The sequence below is a fragment of the Pseudonaja textilis genome, chromosome 6 (genome assembly GCF_049901715.1).
Source record: "Pseudonaja textilis isolate UNSWEBS1 chromosome 6, rPseTex1.2, whole genome shotgun sequence".
Classification (NCBI taxonomy): Eukaryota; Metazoa; Chordata; class Lepidosauria; order Squamata; family Elapidae; genus Pseudonaja; species Pseudonaja textilis.
Window position 1 is genome coordinate 25,413,075 of NC_141995.1, and position 19,342 is coordinate 25,432,416.

Below are 19,342 nucleotides of genomic sequence, written 5' to 3' on the forward strand. Positions count from 1 at the left end.
TACCATTCCAAACTCCTGGGATAATGGTCACCTCTTGATGGCTTTCCAAAAACTTAGGATACTGAGGGTCAGCTGAATCTAAAAGAGAACACTGTTCCATGGAGAAGAGGCTACTGTAGGAAAGACCCCACTAGGTCCGTAGGTCCCACTAGACAACAACATTCAAGCTAAGGATCTGAAGCCTGGCCAGTCTAGCAATCTGGTGGGAGGGCAGACACTCTAAGGGAAAAGCAGTGCCACAAACAACCTGGCCCTGTACTGTGTAGAACCTTAAAGTGATAACCATACCCTGAACTGACCTGCAAAGAAACTGGGAGTCAGTCAAGCTTGCACAATAATGGTATAACATTAACAAAGCGAGCACCCACACTGTGCAAGCTACTGCATTCTGGACTGGTTGTACTTCTGGGGGGTCTTCGATGTGCATGCACAGCACAGTGCAATAGTCCAAGTATGAAACAATCAAGTATGAGTGACCATTAGCAAGGCTTCCTGGTTCAAGAATGGCTACAACCGGTCCACAAAAAGATTCCCTAGTCATGGCTGCTACCTGATTCTTAAGTAGAAGATGCAAGTCCACTCAAACTGCCTCTCAGCTCTATGTGGGGAAGTGCTATAGCACTGAGAGTTCCAAATCCCAAAGCCTGTCCATTTTGCTAGGATGGAGTCACAGCCCATTCATTCTGAGCCAGATCCTAACAATCTCCAGGCAGAAGATTAGCAGTGAAACAGCGTCATCTGTTCAGCTGATGATATATACCCCATGCCATCAGATAACCTCACCCAGTTGTTTCATGTTTAAAAAGTGTGTTAAAAGATTCAAACTCTGCGGCATTCACATTGTGTGGGACCAGAGCTAGATTTTTTTCCACCTCCAAAACCAATCCAACAGATACCAGCCATGGAGGAAGAATGATTCCCACTTCCAGTCCCTGCAGCTAATTCAGAAAGTTATCATGGCTGAAGTTCAAGATTTCACCTAAATGCTACTAAAAGAACTTAAAAGTATTAAATATAATACTTGCTGATTTATACTTTAAAAATTAGTAATGTTTCAATTACACAATATCAACTACTCTTAGTATCTTCACGATAGAGATAATGGAGCAGGCTGCAGTTATTCTGTAAAAGGATTATAACTGTTAGGTTGTCAACCTCTTAATCAAGTAATCTATCAAATTACCCATCTTCAGATATGATGTCTCTAAACCAGATGATCCTCACTTGCCCCTTTCAGATTAAGGTAAGAAGAACCCATAATTTCCTTCCCAATAGACAATTTTATAAAATAAATTCACAAACTCTTATTTTCCTGTGCTTTTTTTTCTCAAAAAAAAAAAAAAAGCCTAAGACTTTTTATGTTCTGTATTTCAGTGCTAATGTATAACGGTACCGAAAAGAATGAGGAATTGTTTGCAAACTCAATTAATAATGTAAATATTCACATCATAAGAAGTAGTAGGTCTCTGACTATGAGGTGCTTGAAGTGATCGTTTTATGTTCTTGTATTTACTTTTAAGCTATTGCAGCTTGATGGGTGTGTTATAGGACGAATGGCTTTTTATTAAAAAAAATTATGATGATGAAGGCAAAAATTCAACATCATAACAAACAACAGCAAATGTCGCCTTTGTAGTGAAAAGGATGAAACAATTGACCATTTGATCAGTGGCTGCAGCAAAATTTCATAAACTGACTACAAGCAGCATTGTGACCAAGTTGCCACTGGAAACTTTGCCAGAGGTTTGGATTTGAATACAATAAAAAACTACTGAAACAATCAAATTGAGAAGGTTTCTGAAAATAAATGGGTTTAGGTCTTATGGGGCTTCAAGATCCAGAGAGACAGGCATGTGCTTGATAACATGCTTACTATAACAGTTATTAAAAAGAAGAAAGGCTGGTTCATTGATGTTGCTATTCCAAGAGCTGCTAAGATTGATGAAAAATAATTGGGGGAAAAAAACAAATACTGGCACTTGCAAATTGAAGTGGAGTGTTTACTGAGAAAAAAAATATTGTCATAACTGGAGGCCTTGGAGCCACTTTGATATCTGGAAATACTGAATTTATCAGGCCTGAACCACCTAATTTTAAAAAAAGAAAAATCCACTCGCAGATTATTGTGGATTATTAAAGTAGGGTTATTAAGGTAGCATCTATGAATATATTCTTTGGTGCTACCTTAATAATTCTTAATTCCTTAGTTAAAACCTGAATTATTAGGATACCAGAGTCTTAGATTGTAAATCTAACTGTAGAATACCCGCACATAGTAAAAGGAAACTTATTAGCAATTAACTGATTGCAATGCAGAAAGCCAAATTTATGTAGTCAGTGTAAGATGGAGAATTGCCTTTGGATCCGGGCTATAGATATCTGCCCAACTGTTTATCCAAGGAAAGAATTTGGTATGGGTATTCTCATTCATTCTGCAAAACAGATGTGCCATTCAGTTAATCTGCGTACTAATTTCTAAAAGTAGAAAACCATAGCAAATATTTTGCAATAGCAAATATTCATCGTACTATCCCAAATTTAGCCTTAACATTGTTATAATGTCCAACTGCTTCCAAAGCAACCTCTAAGTGTGGTGTAGCATTTTCTCAACATTCAACTTTATAAATATACAAACTTAATCTTTTATAATTCTGAAAAATATGTTTCAAAATTGTTTCATAAAATCCATTATGGGAACTTTTCCTTCTGCCATTTGTGCTACCAATGAGACCTACTAACTGGAAATACTCATAGTTGCAGTTTCAAAATAATCTGTGTAGGTTTTAGCTTCAATTAGAAAGATCCAATAGAAGAGAAAATTTGTAGCTTGGGGTTGGCCTGTTGAGTTCTTGATGTTACCTAATTGGGTAATGAAATGTGTGCAAGCAAACAACCAAGCTCAGAGGGTAGCAAGAAGGCCACAAAGTAGCCTGTGTATAAAAATTATGTCAAAAGGCAATGAGTGATTATGTATCAGGTACAAGCAAAAGTATTTGTGTGACACTGCAACTCATTTTACTGCAACTCATTTAAACATAAGATCATACAGAATAAGTACCTTTCAAATTGATATAAGAAAACTTATAGATTCAGTAATACTGGACATGAAGTACTCAGCCTGCAAATATTTTCTTTGAAATTTTAAGTTACTTGAACAGGAGAAAAAATATTAAAGGGAGGGGGCACATATGAATCATACAGCTACTTCCAAAAAAAAAGCTATGTCATATACTTTCATGACCCCATAATCAGAATTGGCTAACAATAATAACTAAGAAATAAAAAGCTCTCTGGTTGATTGAACCCTGCCCTTATATAGCAACCTTACTCAGATACTTTTCAGCTTTCCCATCACCATATTTACAAATTCATCATACAATATATTTTATTCATTTGATAAATTTATATCCACTTCACATATGTGGTCTCTCCCCATTGTTTTATTTATTCAATTCACCCGTGAAGCTGAATAGGGTACAACTTAGTAACTAGACCAGAACATATTCAGCAATGCGATAGGACAAACCATTTGAAACCATTTGAATAGGTCAATCCTATTCTAGCACTCTAACAATGATCTCAATATTATGGCAGACTTATATTTGCTTCACGTATCTTTTCAAAATTCAATAATTTAAAACAAATATAATACATAGTAATATATTTTCAAAAACATGTTTTCCTTTTCCAACAAATGTACTAGCTAATGTACAATCTTACAGTTAACTACACTTCTGAATGGGAAACTTTATTAGATGAGAAATACAACATCATCTATTTCTCAGGGGAATACCTAAGAAATTGGGGAATACCACATACATTCTTCATTATAGTATCCTGAGAATTCCATGATCAAAGGAAGCCACATTAAAAGGACTTAAGTTCAAAGAAAGACTTCAAACTGGCCCCCGGGAAATGCTCCTTTTTATTTTTTCCATGTATGTACAGGCAAGCATTGTCCCATGGCAAGACCTACGTGCTTAAATTTTCTTGCTATCTCGACTGGCTACAAATGACACCCCATTTGTCCACAACTAGATTGTCTCCATGTACTGTAAACTGCTATCTGTTTGATGCTGCAACTTTGCAACTACACAGCATGCTGGGCCTTCTTTGCTCCAAAAAAAGCTTTCTTTCAGAAGCTGAAGTGTGGCATTAGAAAACAATGGCTAATGAAATGGCACAATAATTTTCTATAATGGCAAAGACCAATATGGTCTTTTAAAATCAATGCATATTAGACTTAAATACAACAGAAAGTTATCGTCTGAATTTTCATATCCCTACAGGACTGTATGGGATAAAATTTCTAACGAACTGCTAAAATATAACAACAATTTACTTACCATCATCAGTAGGATTGAATCCACAGATATCACAAATACATCGAACCCACTTATTCATCTCCTCTTCACTATCGGCAACTAAATAGAAGACTCTGTCTATTGTATTTATGTCAAAAATATAGCTGTTTTCAAACTCTTTTTTGTTAAACGTCAATCCAGCATCCACTTGTTGACACAAATTCAAGTCAATGATACGAATTGGTTTCTTGGCGTGATCATTTTTGTAGTATTCCAATACATCTGGATCTCCTGTCAACCGGCCGCTGCGGAGGACAAACCATCTTCTCTTCCATGCCTAGAGAATAGAGAAAATACCCAGATGTTTCATATGAGTATGTTCCTGAAGTAGCGCAGAGTAATCTAAATACATATTTGAAACTATAAAATTATATTATAAACTGAAATATTTGGAATTCAATTAAATCTATATAAAAAGAACGTGCAGTAGTTAAGAAGGGCACAGGAACTGATAATTTGGAGGGCAGATAAGATTGCATAATCTTCTAGCAGTATACAAAATATTTGGAATACTCTGTATGAAGCCACTAGGCTTAAATCATATGTTGCCCCAGAGATTTTTCAGTTCAGGACAGAAATAGCAATTTGGGGTAATGAGTCTTACGTATCTTGAATATACACACAATCTTTGTGGCCAACAGAAAAAGCTACAAGGTTAACAGTTTTTAAATTGGTATTTTTTATTTTACATTGCACTCCCTCCCTCCACAATTAATTTACCTTAATGTCTTGAATGAATATATGTATGTTTGAAAACATAAAGGACTTTTCATTTTCTGGGATGAAATATTTCGGTTTAACAAAGTATTCAAGGCTGTAATCGCATTCCCATTTATTTAAGAATAAGCTAATTGCCAAGAACAAAAAGCCTTATACTGTATTAAATCTTAACCCAGTTATTATGCCATAAGCTAGCCTTGTCACCCTCAATTCCAACTGGCACACTAATGTACATATTTACACATTTTCACCAGCTGTTCTAGTTTTCTTGGACACACTTTTTCTTTTTCTTTACAATCCAAGAATCTAGAAAGATCCCTTCTGAGATGCTTGCTGCACCGTCATTGCTTCTGCAGGCTAAGTGCTACTAATCTGACCAGTGCCTAGTCTACACTTCCTCCTCTTCTTTGTCTCCCAAGTCAAAGTCCTGAATTTAATCCTAAGGAAATATGTGAACGGACATGGTGTGAGCAGCTCAGGGCAGCATACCTGAATTGAAGCTTTCTTTAAGGAGGAATAAGTTAAAATTCCTCCACACCAATGTGCAGGACTGATGAACAGTTTTAAGAAAAGTTTAGATGCAGTTACTGCTGTCCAACCCGGGGGAGGGGGGCACATACCAGTTACTGAAAGCAACGTAACTTTGCTTTTGCCAACACAACAATGTTATTTGTATCATTTTCCTTAATAAATAAAGGGTCATGTTACTGATTTATTTAATTGGGTTCTCTTTATCTAGTTATAGGACTTGTGTAGAAAACAGATTCCGTTTTGCGTCATTCTACTTATGCAGAAATATTGAGAATTTAGTATTATAGTCTTCCACTAAGTTATGATCTTTCTTTGGTTAAACCATTCCAGCAGAACTTTTTTTTTACTAAGTTGCTTTTTGACTTTACAACCAAATACGAAAGGACAAATTTTAACAAGTCATTTTAAAGCTACATTGGAGTAGCCTGATTATAAACAATCCTTTAAATCCAGTGTTAATAATACATTAACCAATTGTATTATTTTATTTATATTATTATTTATATTATAATAGTATTTATATTATGTTATACTGTACAACATTCCCAATTTCCTTCCATTAGTGTAGAAAAACTATTGTTTTTCTGAGTACTAAGAAGATAGGAGTTGTAACCCATCAGTATCTAGGTCAGGGGTGTCAAACTCATGACCCATGGGTCAAATCCAGCCCACAGGATACTTAAATCTGATCCATGAGACCAGCCTGGAAATAGTAAAGGACTGGCTTGTGGTGCCTCTAGCAATAAAAATGAGGTATGGGGGGGACTGCACACAGGCCCCTGTGCCCCGTTTTCAGCCTGTACAGCTTCCTGCAGCACTCTGCTGGCCAAAATGAGGCATGAGCGCCTGCCCCCACACCCCGTTTTGGTCAACGAAGTGCTGCAATTTGTTGCAGGAGGTGCCCATCCCATTTCTCTTCCCACCGGCTAGCCCGCAGAGAACTACAATGCTGATCTGGTCCTCAAAGAAATCCAGTTTGACACCCCTGATCTAGGTGATAATAGGAGTTTTATAATATGGCAAACATTTACAGGGACAAATGAAGAACAGGAAATCAATGTACCCAATGTAAGTGTGAGAAGAAACTGTGCTATGATTTGTACAGTAAGGCGGTTGTAACTTATATAATACAGATTTGGAAGTTTCTTCTCTAACTTGTACACTGAGATCTTCTCTGTATTTCAGAGCTAACAAAGATCCTCTGTGAGAGCGAAATATCGCTCTTACTGCAGCTTCCTTGGTAAATTGGTAATATAAACAAAACTTGTTTATAGTCCTACATGTCAGAAAACTTTGCCTTTAGACAACTAACACCTGCTTCTATATCTCTGCTTTATTTTTCCAGAATACATCTTTTTCACAGAGTGAAAATGGGTATGTTTATTTCGGTTGCTTAATGAGTCACTCACTGAAACTGGCACAGACTGTCCTTAAAAACAAAAGCAATTTCAGAAACTACACATTACTAAGTCAGACACAAAGGTTCTCTGGATTATAGCACAAAAGCACAATTTAACAGCAGAATAAAGCTTGAAGCTAGACAAGAGACCTGACATCAGCACGCGTGCTAATCATAGTACAATGGCCTTACTATGTTTCATGAAACTGCAAAGAGAGTCCATATAAATCACTCTTTGTTATCTGAAAATATCTGGGATTCTTGAAGTAAGTTCTATTTTTAACATTTTAATATTGGCTGCCTGATAGAAGCTCTATATTGCCTTACTGAGAAAAACTTCAGAGGATCATGCTACAGAATGAAGTGAAAAGCACAGCTTTGGTTTTCGGATCCAAAGTATTTGGCTTGTATATGAATAAGATTTTTCCCCCATATTGAGAGTCTTTGATTCCTTTTGACAAGTGGGACACCTAATGTTAACATCTTCAGGAATATACTTGAAAGGTTTGGTCTTTGTTATAGATATTACTATAATGAGTAAGTATCAATTTTCAAGCTTTTTTCTGCTCTGTTAAAGCAGAATAATAGTACTGCTGAAACCTAACCAGAATTATAGAGTTTGTATTTCAGGGATTATTCCATCAGTCCTGTCTGAAGGGGGGGGGGGGAGGAAAAATTAAGCATAATAAAGAACGAGCTATAATCTTAAAAACTGAGTTCCCTGAATCAATTACAATATAATGTCAATAATATTATATAGCAGTGGTTGTCAACCTTTTCTTCAACATGGACTCCCTTTAAATACCTTTTGTGGCCATGAAACATGGCCACAGACCCCCCAAGACTTAACTCAAGATTTAAAACATAACATTTCTTCATTCCTTCATGGAACCCTGTGATGATATTGGAGGGGTCTGTCTGTGGACCAAAGGTTGAGAACCACTGTTATATAGAATTACAACAATAAGGCCCCAAACCATTAAAAAGGTTCAGCAAGACTTACTGTCAAAGTAAGTTTCCTTGCCATTACTTACAGTGCCTTACTTATGTATATATGTTAATTAATCATCAGGGAATGCATTTTTCCATTTCTCCTTAATTAAAATAAAAAAAGCATTAAGATGAAAAAGCTTCCTATATTTTAAACTTTTGATCTATTACAATCCAACTTAACTTTTCAACTGATTCAATACTTCCCCTCCCTATGGATGGAATCAAGTAATTAATAAACATGAAGAACAAAATTGAGGCTCACTAAATGTTGGGAGGATATTTAATGAATGAATATGAAGGTCTCTATATCATAGCAGCTCCTATGTATACGGAAGGCTTTTATCATATTCAGTCCCCAAAGGATGAATGGGAAAAGCGGACTACTTTCCTGTGCCTTAAGCTTTTCATTCAAATAAACAAATAATTTCACCCAAAATTTAGCCCACAAATCATTTAACACACTATTAACACTAAATATTGATATTTACTGGCTTGCCACACAGATAAACTATTCAAAGCATAATTGCTCAAGCTTCAGTTGTACATATCTTAATTCCTTTTACAAAGCTTTATAAATAAGGACAGAAAATATTAGGTGCATCTTTACTTATTGTTACGCTGCCCTTTGCCAAAAATACATTCAAACTTTTTAAGACTTGTTTTCCAGGAAGCACCATCTTTTCTTACAAAGAAAAATAAGGAAAAAACAGTCTCAGTGGAAGTTTCCACTCCATCGGCTATCATCCTGATTAGCTGTTTGAAATACACACATGGCCAACATTTCCTGTTTTTAATCTATTGTCACCATTTGCCAGTTCTGCATTGGTCTGTTCTAACTTTAGTGTACTTATGCAAACAAAAACATTGCAAACAATGTAAATATAACAGTGCTTTTTATTTTGCATCTTGCAGCATTTTTTTAAACCTAAACGTGGAAAATTAGAAGACCATATATTTTAAACATTTTTTAAAAGCAGGCAAAGCTGTAAAACGCTCGATACGTTTGCTCATGTAATTATTTTATAATTACTAATTTATTATCCTAAGTTGAAATGTGCTATATAGCTCAAGAATACCTCTATGTAAACACGCACTTCAGACAAACATCAGGATTTCTTGGGTGTAAATTCTGGGTGTTGAAGATTCCAGGTAGGTTAGATTTGATCATGCGATAAATAATTATTGCATTGCCCAGCTCAAGCTAAAGTAATAAAAATGGTACTGACTTCTGCCTGCATTGCCCTGCAGCATTTTCTCGTGCAAAATACAACACATTTTGAAGATAGCTTCATAGGGGGGAATCCCACTATACACATTCACAATCAAGAACAATCAAAAGGTCACGCTCTCTTCCCCACTCATAAAAATCTAATGGCATGTGGGAATAGACTGACTGGCTGAGCTTTAAAACTGCAATCCAAATAACATTATCCATCTTGTTAACCTTAAAAAATAATAATTTTAGCTTATAGTCTTGTTAAACTCCAGCAGAGAGAACAGGTTTCTTCTAATGTTTGAATCCATCTTCCAATATTTATACATTTGACATTTGTTATTCCATTCACTTGCTATGCCTTCAAAATACATATTCAAAAATCTTTTTTCTGCTTTTTTCATATTAATTCTCTCACCCAGTTGATAACTTTTTGAAGTGATGCTTTTCAATAAATCCCATTACTTACCAATATTCGTCAGGTTAACATATTCTAACCCAAGCCTCAAAAAGCATAATATTAAAACAAACTAATGTTATTAGAATTATTTTTTAAAATATAATTTAAAGAGCAATTCTTTTAATATTTGTTTTACTGAGTCTCTTTTCTAAAAATACCAAAACTAGATTTGGTATTTGGTATTAACAAACTCTAGTGCGTGTGTGTGTGTGTGTGGCATGCGCCCTCACATGCATCTGTGTATATGGTCAGGTTTTGACTGAAAAAGCAGAAGCCATTTTTTATAGTCATTTCCCATTTCAAAATTATGAAAAGTTATGAAAAATTATGAAATTTTTATGGGCTTTTCAGAAACATCTGCCTTCCCTTTCTTTTGATTTATTCACCATGGAAGAAGTGACAAAAAACAAGGATGTAGGGTGGTATTTGGGAAGCATTAGTAGAATAATTTGAAATCTTTAAGTCAATATGATCACTTTTAATTGAATTTGACACCTAAACTTCATGCACTTTATAAAAAATAACAGTAGTAATCAAGAAAGGCATGATGACTACCAAGAAATCCAAATTCACATGCATGATTATTCACTAGCCTGTCTTTTCTTTTCTTCATATATCCCTTCAATAAAATTAATTTAATTTTAAAATTAATTTCTTAAATTGATTTCTTAAAAGTTATTTTAAAGTCACAAATCCTTAATACCATAGGGAACCTGATCATCTGTTCTTTCTTAGCAGAAATTCTCTTTGCAAAATAATTAGAATTGCCTCTTATCTATGTTTCAATGCCTTACACAAAGATTTATTTTTCAAGAAATTTTAACAGGATTACAAATTCTACATTTAACACACATTAAATCCTGATTAGTTTTGTTCCTGAAAAACCAGTAATGGTCCAAGAGTGAAGAATTATGCAAATATTTACAAAAAATATTTTAAAGTCCAATCAACTCTTTAAAAAAAGATTAAAGTGTACGTAATAACCAACTCTACATATTTTTATAACACATCAGATGAAAGATGGAAGCATTCATCTGGATAATTTGATACTGTTAATAAAGAAGTACCTCTTCTTTGTTTTCAGCCTATTCCCGAATTCCAATCTTTTCAGTTGTTGCGTCTACCCCAAAAGAAGCTCAGCGTTAGTCTTCCTGTCAGCTTTCCAGCTTACTATACACCACCCTATTATAATAACCTTTGACCAGCAGGAAGCAGACACAATGGACTGAAAATAACAACAATTGTATGTTTTCAGAATGGTTTAATGTATATAAAAAGTACTTATTTAACTGGTGAACAAATTATTTAAAACTTTGAACTTATATACTAAAATAATAAGCAGGGGCATAACTGACTACATCAATGCACATTTTCCTCTTGAAAAAAATCCCAATGTATAAAATATATGTAAATAAACACATGAATAAATATTTTAGATAAATCCTGCAAGGGAAGAATTGATTTTTTTAAAAAAACCAATTCTTCATACTATGGAATTTACAAATTCTTGCAGAAACCTTTTCATTCCTTGCAGGTCCTACCAGTATTAAACTTTTTTTGAATGTAACACAGGATAGGTAGTTCTCAAATATTGAAGGAAATAATCATAATTATTATTTTTAAAAAATGAGGGAATCATGTGAACAGGATGTCAATGTCCCAGTTGTGGTTGGTAACATTTCAGCTATCTTTTGCTTTTGTCAGGAAATATTTAAATTATTGTACCAAGTCTCACATGCTGTTTTAATAACAATATTGGCAGAATGTCTGCAGAAAACACTAAGCAAGTTAATCATAAATCTGGAAAAAGAAGTCTTAGAAGAAACAATTCAAAGGACTGGTTCTTTTATTCAAAAAGAGAGAGAGAGAGATAACATGATAGCAGTCTTCAATCACTTAGATGGAAACTGCAGGGAATCACATCTTAGCTAAATTCTAGAGGTCAGAATTAACAACAGAACCATCTGCCTTATATTGTAGACTGATGCACTTTGATTTGCTGGAAATACTTAAGCAGAGCTTATGATCTTTTGTTAAGGATGCTATAGCTGTGTGCTACATTTCAAAACCCGCCTGATGATACATATGATTTCTACAGATATAGCCAACTTTTTGATCAAGAAGGTTCATGAGAGATGGCTTATTAAATTATACAGTATTTATATTTTATATAACTCTGGATAATGGAGATTCATTTAATTACTACAGATAAAATAGCAGTTTTTTTAAAAAAAGAAAACCTATCAAATTCAATAAATTTGGCCAATTCTGGGCATTCTTTTTACTAACATCGTCCTGAGCTTACGCTAACTAACAGTGCTAAACAGTGCTAAAATAACAGCAAAAAGACACGACTGCCTGACCTTAGAGCCAGCTAAACCTACAATCTAGACATAGTTGAACATAAATAAGAAAGAAGGTTAACGAGTAATTTAGTGCTCTCTCGGGATACAGGATACACCAAAGCCTGGGAAAGAAGGTAAAAAAAGAAAAACAAAGGTTCCAAAAGGACAAAAAAGAAATAACAAGAGTAAGCAAACGACACAAATTGCCAAAGAAATTCAGTCCACTGGGTGAAAGCACATTGGAGTTTTCAATTATCATCATCATCAAGCTTCCACCAAACCTAAGTTTCTATTTCAGAACCCTTCAACTCTGTGGGAGTTTCTTGATGTAGTTAAATTACCAAATGGGAAGCACACTATCATTTCCATTCTGCAATTGTAACACTAAGACAGATGTTTGTGTTTACATGAATAAACACAAGAATGCCAATTGTCCCATTGCACTAATGTATCCAAGAAGTGGAGTTATAGACCATGCTATATCATGTTTATTTAACCTGACATCCCAAGCCATTAATCCAGCCAGTAGTAGTTCATAGTAAACCATAGTTTAATTATATTAATGTGAACACAATTACAGGCTGATATAGGGCAGAGCAGCAGAAAATAAAAAAACCTGAAATATTCTACTACTAAAATCTAGCTGATTGTAGTAAATCATTGAAGTATGAGTCATATGGTTTAAAAACAGCCACAAAAAAATCTTACCCAACCTCCAAAAGGTGTCTGCTCTAATAAAAAGGTATCTTATATATATATCTTAGTACAGGACTGTCAAACTCCTGGCCAACAGGCTGCATGCGTCATGTGCTGGCCACGCCCATGCCCAGTTTAGCTATGGGAAAAGTCCCGATGTGCCACATGATGCCGCTGTGACATGAATTTGATACTCCTTAGTACATAAAACAACTATGGGATAAGTGCTGGTAATGAAAATATTCCTTGTTTAAGGATTCCTTAATCCTAAAGGAAAAGTTGCTTCTCAGAGTTACAATTCTGCAGTTAAAAGTTAGAGTTAAAATCAACAAGAATATTCTTGATTCAAATGTGGTATATTAAAGGTACTCTTCTTATTACACTTCTAGGAGTTGAAGCCACAAGGAACCATGGATATTTCAGGCATGGGAAATGACACTCAAACAATTAATGATAATTTAATTTGAACAAATTCAAATTAAAGGATGCCTGTTTCTTTTGACCAGGAGACAAGGAAGAAAAAGATTCTTTTGAGCAATATGATCAAAATATTTTTGTAGTTGTTCTAATGCAATGTCCCCCACCTTTAATAATAATAATAATAATAATAATAATAATAATAATAATAATAATAATAATAATAAATGTGTAGGATTTTTGTTAATTATGCTGATATAATAGACTGAAATCTATTAGTAATCTAATAGATTTTAAGATTCTAGTAGAAATCTTAAGTTAGCGAACTGTGAAAGTTCATTCAAATTGGCTTGGTAGAGAATATGCAAAATATCATTTAATTCAGAAGAAATATCCTATACATAGAAACATTCTAGAACTTGAATATCTTAATTCTCAAATATATCTATTGGATGAAGAATTGACACTTGATAGGTTTTTAAAAATTGTTGTTACTTTAGAGTTACGTACTTTAGCAGCAGTGCATCTGCATGGTTACACTTTCTATGTGGAATGGAACTATTGGCATGGTCAGCTTAGCACAGGTTCTGCCACCTTCAACTGCCTGCCCCATCCACCACTGCCGCCATCCCGGGGCTTTTTGGCCCAGAGCTCAACAGTGGAAGGAGGGTAAAAAAGGGAAGCCATTAGCCATTGCTCTGCACTCTGCCCATCCACTCACTCACCAACCCACCCAGCTCTGCCTCGGGCCACCAGCAGTAAATTGTCCCCTTGGTTAGTTGGCCATGTGGAGTTGTCCTGTAAATACTTAGTAACAGTGAGTTGCAGAGGCAACTTGACAGTGGCGAGTGGCAGTGGTGAGCTAGCCACACTGAGCTGGCTGCACTGAGTTGTCCTAAATCTACTTGTATGACACCTAGGCTCAGTGCCTTGCATTGATAGGGAGCAATTGAAAGTATCAGTTTTTACTTGCAACACTTGAATTGTTTAGCATATTTTTAACACTGCTTCATTCAACTAGAATTTATCTATTTGGTACATTCACCATAGGAAAAGTTATTGATTATACCTTATTTTTCAGAAGGATGGTACAAAACCAGAAATGATGTATTTTTTCTGTTTTGACATTGCAAGATATCTCTCTACTGCATTGGTAAGAACCAAAAATCAAGCTATTATGGAAAGCCTTTGAAAGTGGTCATGTGAAATGTAACTGTGAGATTGTTCCTCCCTGTCTAATTTTATTATGGGATTGTAAAATTAAAATTAATAATAATAATAATAGTAACAACTACTGGGAACATCAGGTTGAGAAGGTTCTGGAGAATGAAAAAGTCAAGATCCTGTGGGACTTCAGAATTCAGACTGACAGGCACTTTGCCCACCTGACATACAGCTGTGTGAAAAAGTCCTGCACGCTTTCAGTTTTAAGCTGTATTTACATGTTTAATCAACTTTTCATTCATAGAAACCACGCAAAATTAATACTTTGATGAAAATTTCTGTAGTTGGATTGAGATGCATAATTTTTATTAAGATAACTAAAGTCTTTTTTAAGGTTTTGAGTGAGCTTATGTGCTAAAACAAACACAACTTGAATTTTCTAGAATGTTAGGATCAAAAGCCAATCAGCAGCAAGCTTTGGCTGACCAATCAAATGCTCAGAAGCTAAATGTATGAGTCAGTCAGTGTTGTCATACTCTCTAACTATAAATTGGCATGAAAAGCATTGAGAAATTTAATTTAGCTCTGGCTGCAGGCAAAGAAAAAGGCCTTTGCTTTCACCAGTACCGAGCAGCGCATCGCATCATTGTGCTTCATGAAGAGGGTTACTCCTGTACAGAAATAACCAAGAGAGTGAAATGCCATTGCACCACAGTGAGCAGAGTGGTTGAAAAATACCGAATAACTGGTTCAGTTGATGACAAGCTCTGCTCTGGAAGACCAAGAAAGTCAACAAAATGGCAAGATCAGGCTCAGCAATGCATTTCGATGGCCGACAGGAAGCTCACCTCACCTCAGATTACAAGAATTTGGGGTGAAACATGTGATGTAAAAGTGTGCCAATTTCATATTAGTAACCATGTTTGGTTTCCTAAATGGTCTTTTTCAGGGCCACAAACAACAAAAATGTTAACAAAACATAGCATCGGCCTTAGTAATTGCAACATGTATGCTACTGGGTATGCATCAGTTAATCTGTTTTCATGGTCATTGTAACCATCCATTATAAGCATGCAAGAAAATTCACAATCCCCATCCAAACAGCACCAAATTTCAAAAAGCTTATGCTTTTCACTTAAAAACCACCAGTATTTATTTAAATATAACAATATTTGCATAGCAGTTAGCATAAAATATCATAAAATCAATCCAAAAAATGTCACAAACTGTAAAGCATAAAGCGTGCAGGACTTTTTCCACACAGTTGTAACAATAGGGGAAAAGAAAATGTTTTGATTCATTGACATTGCAATACCTGGTGTTGCACAAACTGAAGACACGCAGCAAGAAAAAATCACAAAGTGTAGGGACTCTCAAACTGAAGTTGAGCAACTTTGGAAAAATAAATTATCCCAATTGTAATTGGAGCCCTTGGAGCAATACCTAAAGGGCCAACTTGCTATTTGGAAATTCTGAATTTATCAGACTTGAATACCCTGATTCTATAAAAAACCACCCTACTTCGAACAACTTATATCCTCTGACACTCGGATGCTACCTTAACAGTTCCTAGGTCCTTGCTTAGGACTTGAACTGTTGAGCTACCAACCAGCCCCAAAGGCTATGAATCTCACTAAAGATTAACTAATAATAATATTGTATTAAGATGTTATTGTTGTGTTTATTATATTTGGGTTACTGTGAATATTTGTAGTGCTACATTGTGTACCTGCACATTTTATTGTTTTAATGTACTATAACCAGTATTTTGGAAGCATATAATTCAATAAATAAATTATGTAGAATATGCTCCCCTCAGAGATGAACTTATCCTCTTTATTTCTTGTATTTAGGAAGACATCGACAATTGCTTGTTTTTAACATACATTTGGCATTTATCTGATTCATAAAAGGTAATCTTTGAATTACACCTTAAATAATGCTATTTGTATAGCAATAGAAATAGCTATGCAGAATAATATGTTTTATTATGTCAATGTTTTTCAGGTGTATACAATAGAAAGTCAATCCTGCTATTCCAAATACAACTATAGCTTATAGTTGTCCCAAACATTGAGCACAAAACTTGAAACTTGGTTTCTTGAGTTCTATTTGAGAAATGCCATTCCTATTTGTTGAAATAATCCACTGGGACTTTTATTTGATTTTTAATATTAAAGATGCTTGAGGATAAATGCTTTAAAGCAATACAAATTATGAACATGACTGTTCAACTGGGCTGCTTATGATAAATATGTGCAAATGTAACATAGTAATAAAAATCCTTGCATACTAACACTAATTGTTACATATTGCATTTTAGGATTAACACAACAATTAGTAGCTCAAAGTACCAGTTCAGGCTTTTATGGATATTGATTATTATCTACATCGCTATCTAGATTTTTAGGGCAAGTCATATTTTTCAACTTTCAATTTCCAAACATGAGGGGTGCTCAAAAGATGTGACTGCCTTGGAGATTGTAAAGATATTTTAATTACTTTAATATAATTTAGATGTACTTGGCAAGTAACTATATAAATATCATTACTCTTTAACATTTTGTTTGTTTCATATAGAATCCAGTTAATGAAGCATAAAATTTGGCAAAGGAAAGTACATCTATGCGGCCTTTAACTTACCTCTAAAAGTATGTTACATGAGATGCATGCAGAGCTGTATTCATGATTATCAGGCTGTTTACATAAATAATTTTAAGCTGGATTTATATTTCCTTCTTCTGTAAATCCACTGGAAAATTTGACCCAGTTTTAGTTTGTAATTAACAATCTGAAATCTTACATTCCAGTATAAAAAGGCTGTTCACCATTGTATAAAATGGAATTTATGAGTACTGGATGGAAAAAGAGCATTTAGTGCTTTAGAATTAGTTTTGTTCCAATGTAAAGAGATGAGAAATCCTCAGATTTAAAATGAAAATTGGGTTTAGTTAAGTTTGAGACTATGTAAAAAAAAAAAACAGCTCTTAGCAAAAAAGACAAGAGATATTTAAGAATAAACTGCTGAAGACAAGCTTCCTTAATTCTACGGTAATATAGTATATTTCCCAAATAGATTTATTGTTAAGAAGCCAAACCTAATTGCTTTATCATGTGCACTGCAGTATGATAGATGATAGATATATCAGCCTTATCCACCTTGAGGGCACAAGAGTTGAAGAAACTTGGTATGATACATATATATTTTTTAAAAATGCACAGCCTTCCTTTTTTTCCCATTGTTTATTGCTATATCCTATGTTATGTACATACAGTAACATATCTTTAACACAGCCCTAAACAGCTTGAGGCCAACATTCTAAATGACAGCCTCCTCCCTTGAGAGTCTGCCCAAAATTTGCATTTATCCTCCAATATGCTGTTACATGTATTACTTCCTACAAGTGTGAGCCTGCTGGGTATTTGGGAAAAGTGTCTTAACTATGGAAAGGTTCAGTTAATCTCTTTAACCTCTATCTACCTTTTCTTTTGGCTGATGAAGATTACCTATTTTTCTGCCTATAAGACGCCCCCATACATAGGACGCCACCCCCCCACACTTTTCTTACCGAAAATTCAGAAATCAATATTTAAAGCAAGCGGAAGTTTGGGTCATGAGGCTAGTTTGCAGAGATAAGGTATCAGCAGTTTCGCAACCGTGGTTCTCCTCTCAGCCCCCCAAGTATAAGACGCTCCTCCATTTCTTAAATATTTTTAAGAAAAAGTATCATCTTATACATGGGAAAATATGGTATGTTGTTATATCTGGCTTTTTAAGAAATAATGTCACAATCAAATTTTAAATAGGTTTTGGGTTTTTAAAAAAAAAAATTAATTTGAATGCAGCAGGAATAAAACAAGGCCCTAGTGGAAAAATACCAACAAGATTTGCAAGAAAACATGATGTACAGAATTCCACTCCATTTTCCATTCTCTCCAAACCTTTCATAAGCAGTAATTGTTCAGGCACTAATCAATTTGATCGTCACTGAATCTGTTCAGGAATCCCACTCTGGATTTTTTGGAAAATCTTATGATTTCTGCATTTTGGGATAGAACAATGCAATTTTGGTTGTATGTGGACAAACAAAGTAGAAATTAATTCACTATGAATAAATAAGTATTTAGACATGCATATAACATACTAGCTTTCTTCAATGTGCAATTCTTCAGATGAATTCCTAGCACAACTTCCGGGGTTACCTCTAATTATAATCATATAGTTTGGCAAATGGTAAAACTTCCAATATATCTAGAAAACATAGATAAAATTATAAAGCTTTGCTTGTTTTGTTACAATGCTATGTAGCATAGATTTCTACATTTCTAGTTATTCAGCATATATTTGAACCCCATGCAACATACAAGTGTTCACTGGTATTCATCACAAGTATTTATCATTAAAGTATAGTACTGCACACACCTGGTTTAAATTGATGACCAATATATTACAGCTCATACCACTGAGCTATAATGGATCTTAATTCTGCAGCTGGTGAACATTTGACATTAAACTGCAGCATTTCTTTTATAATTCATCTGTTATCTGCTTTTTCCCCCCCAAACAAAAATAAATAAATAAATAAAAAGAGAACAAATGCTGCCAGAATCAGGGAACTTGTGTTTCTCAGTTATCAGGACATTGCATCTTCTCACATTGAGAGGACATGTTTAGGTTTGGCTGGCCTATGAGGGATCAGAGATGTTCCAGATAACAGCAAGCACACATTTTAAAATTTTAATGCTGGATTCCAAGCTGCATTCCTGAGTTCCTTTTAGCCACAGAAAAATTGCTTAGAGGTTAAAATAGATTCTTTTCAGTCCTTCTTGATGAGATAAGTCCTCACATGTCACCAACTAATCTACCTCTCAATAACAGTTATTGCTTGTAGAAATTTACCAGCTGTAGCATATGCATTTTGTTCTGATAAAGCCAACCTTGATCTTCTAAACTCGTCTACAACTGATGCTTTTTGCCTTAAAGTGCAAAATATGAAAGTGCTTCCTTCAATATTCATACCAAAAAAGCGTATGTTGGCA

General features: G+C 34.7%; 1 protein-coding gene across 3 annotated transcripts in view; it reads right to left on the reverse strand.

The window, feature by feature from the left end:
* Positions 1-19,342, reverse strand: part of GAB1 (GRB2 associated binding protein 1) — an 87,141-nt gene that overhangs the window by 19,705 nt on the left and 48,094 nt on the right. For 2 of the 3 annotated variants that reach the window (XM_026698096.2, XM_087936090.1), the window contains exon 2: positions 4,347-4,641. In XM_026698096.2, the coding sequence (XP_026553881.1) occupies positions 4,347-4,641 (295 nt within the window). Of the gene's footprint in view, positions 1-4,346; positions 4,642-10,747; positions 10,829-19,342 lie in introns of those variants that run through there. The other variant, XM_087936091.1, reaches the window with a different exon arrangement.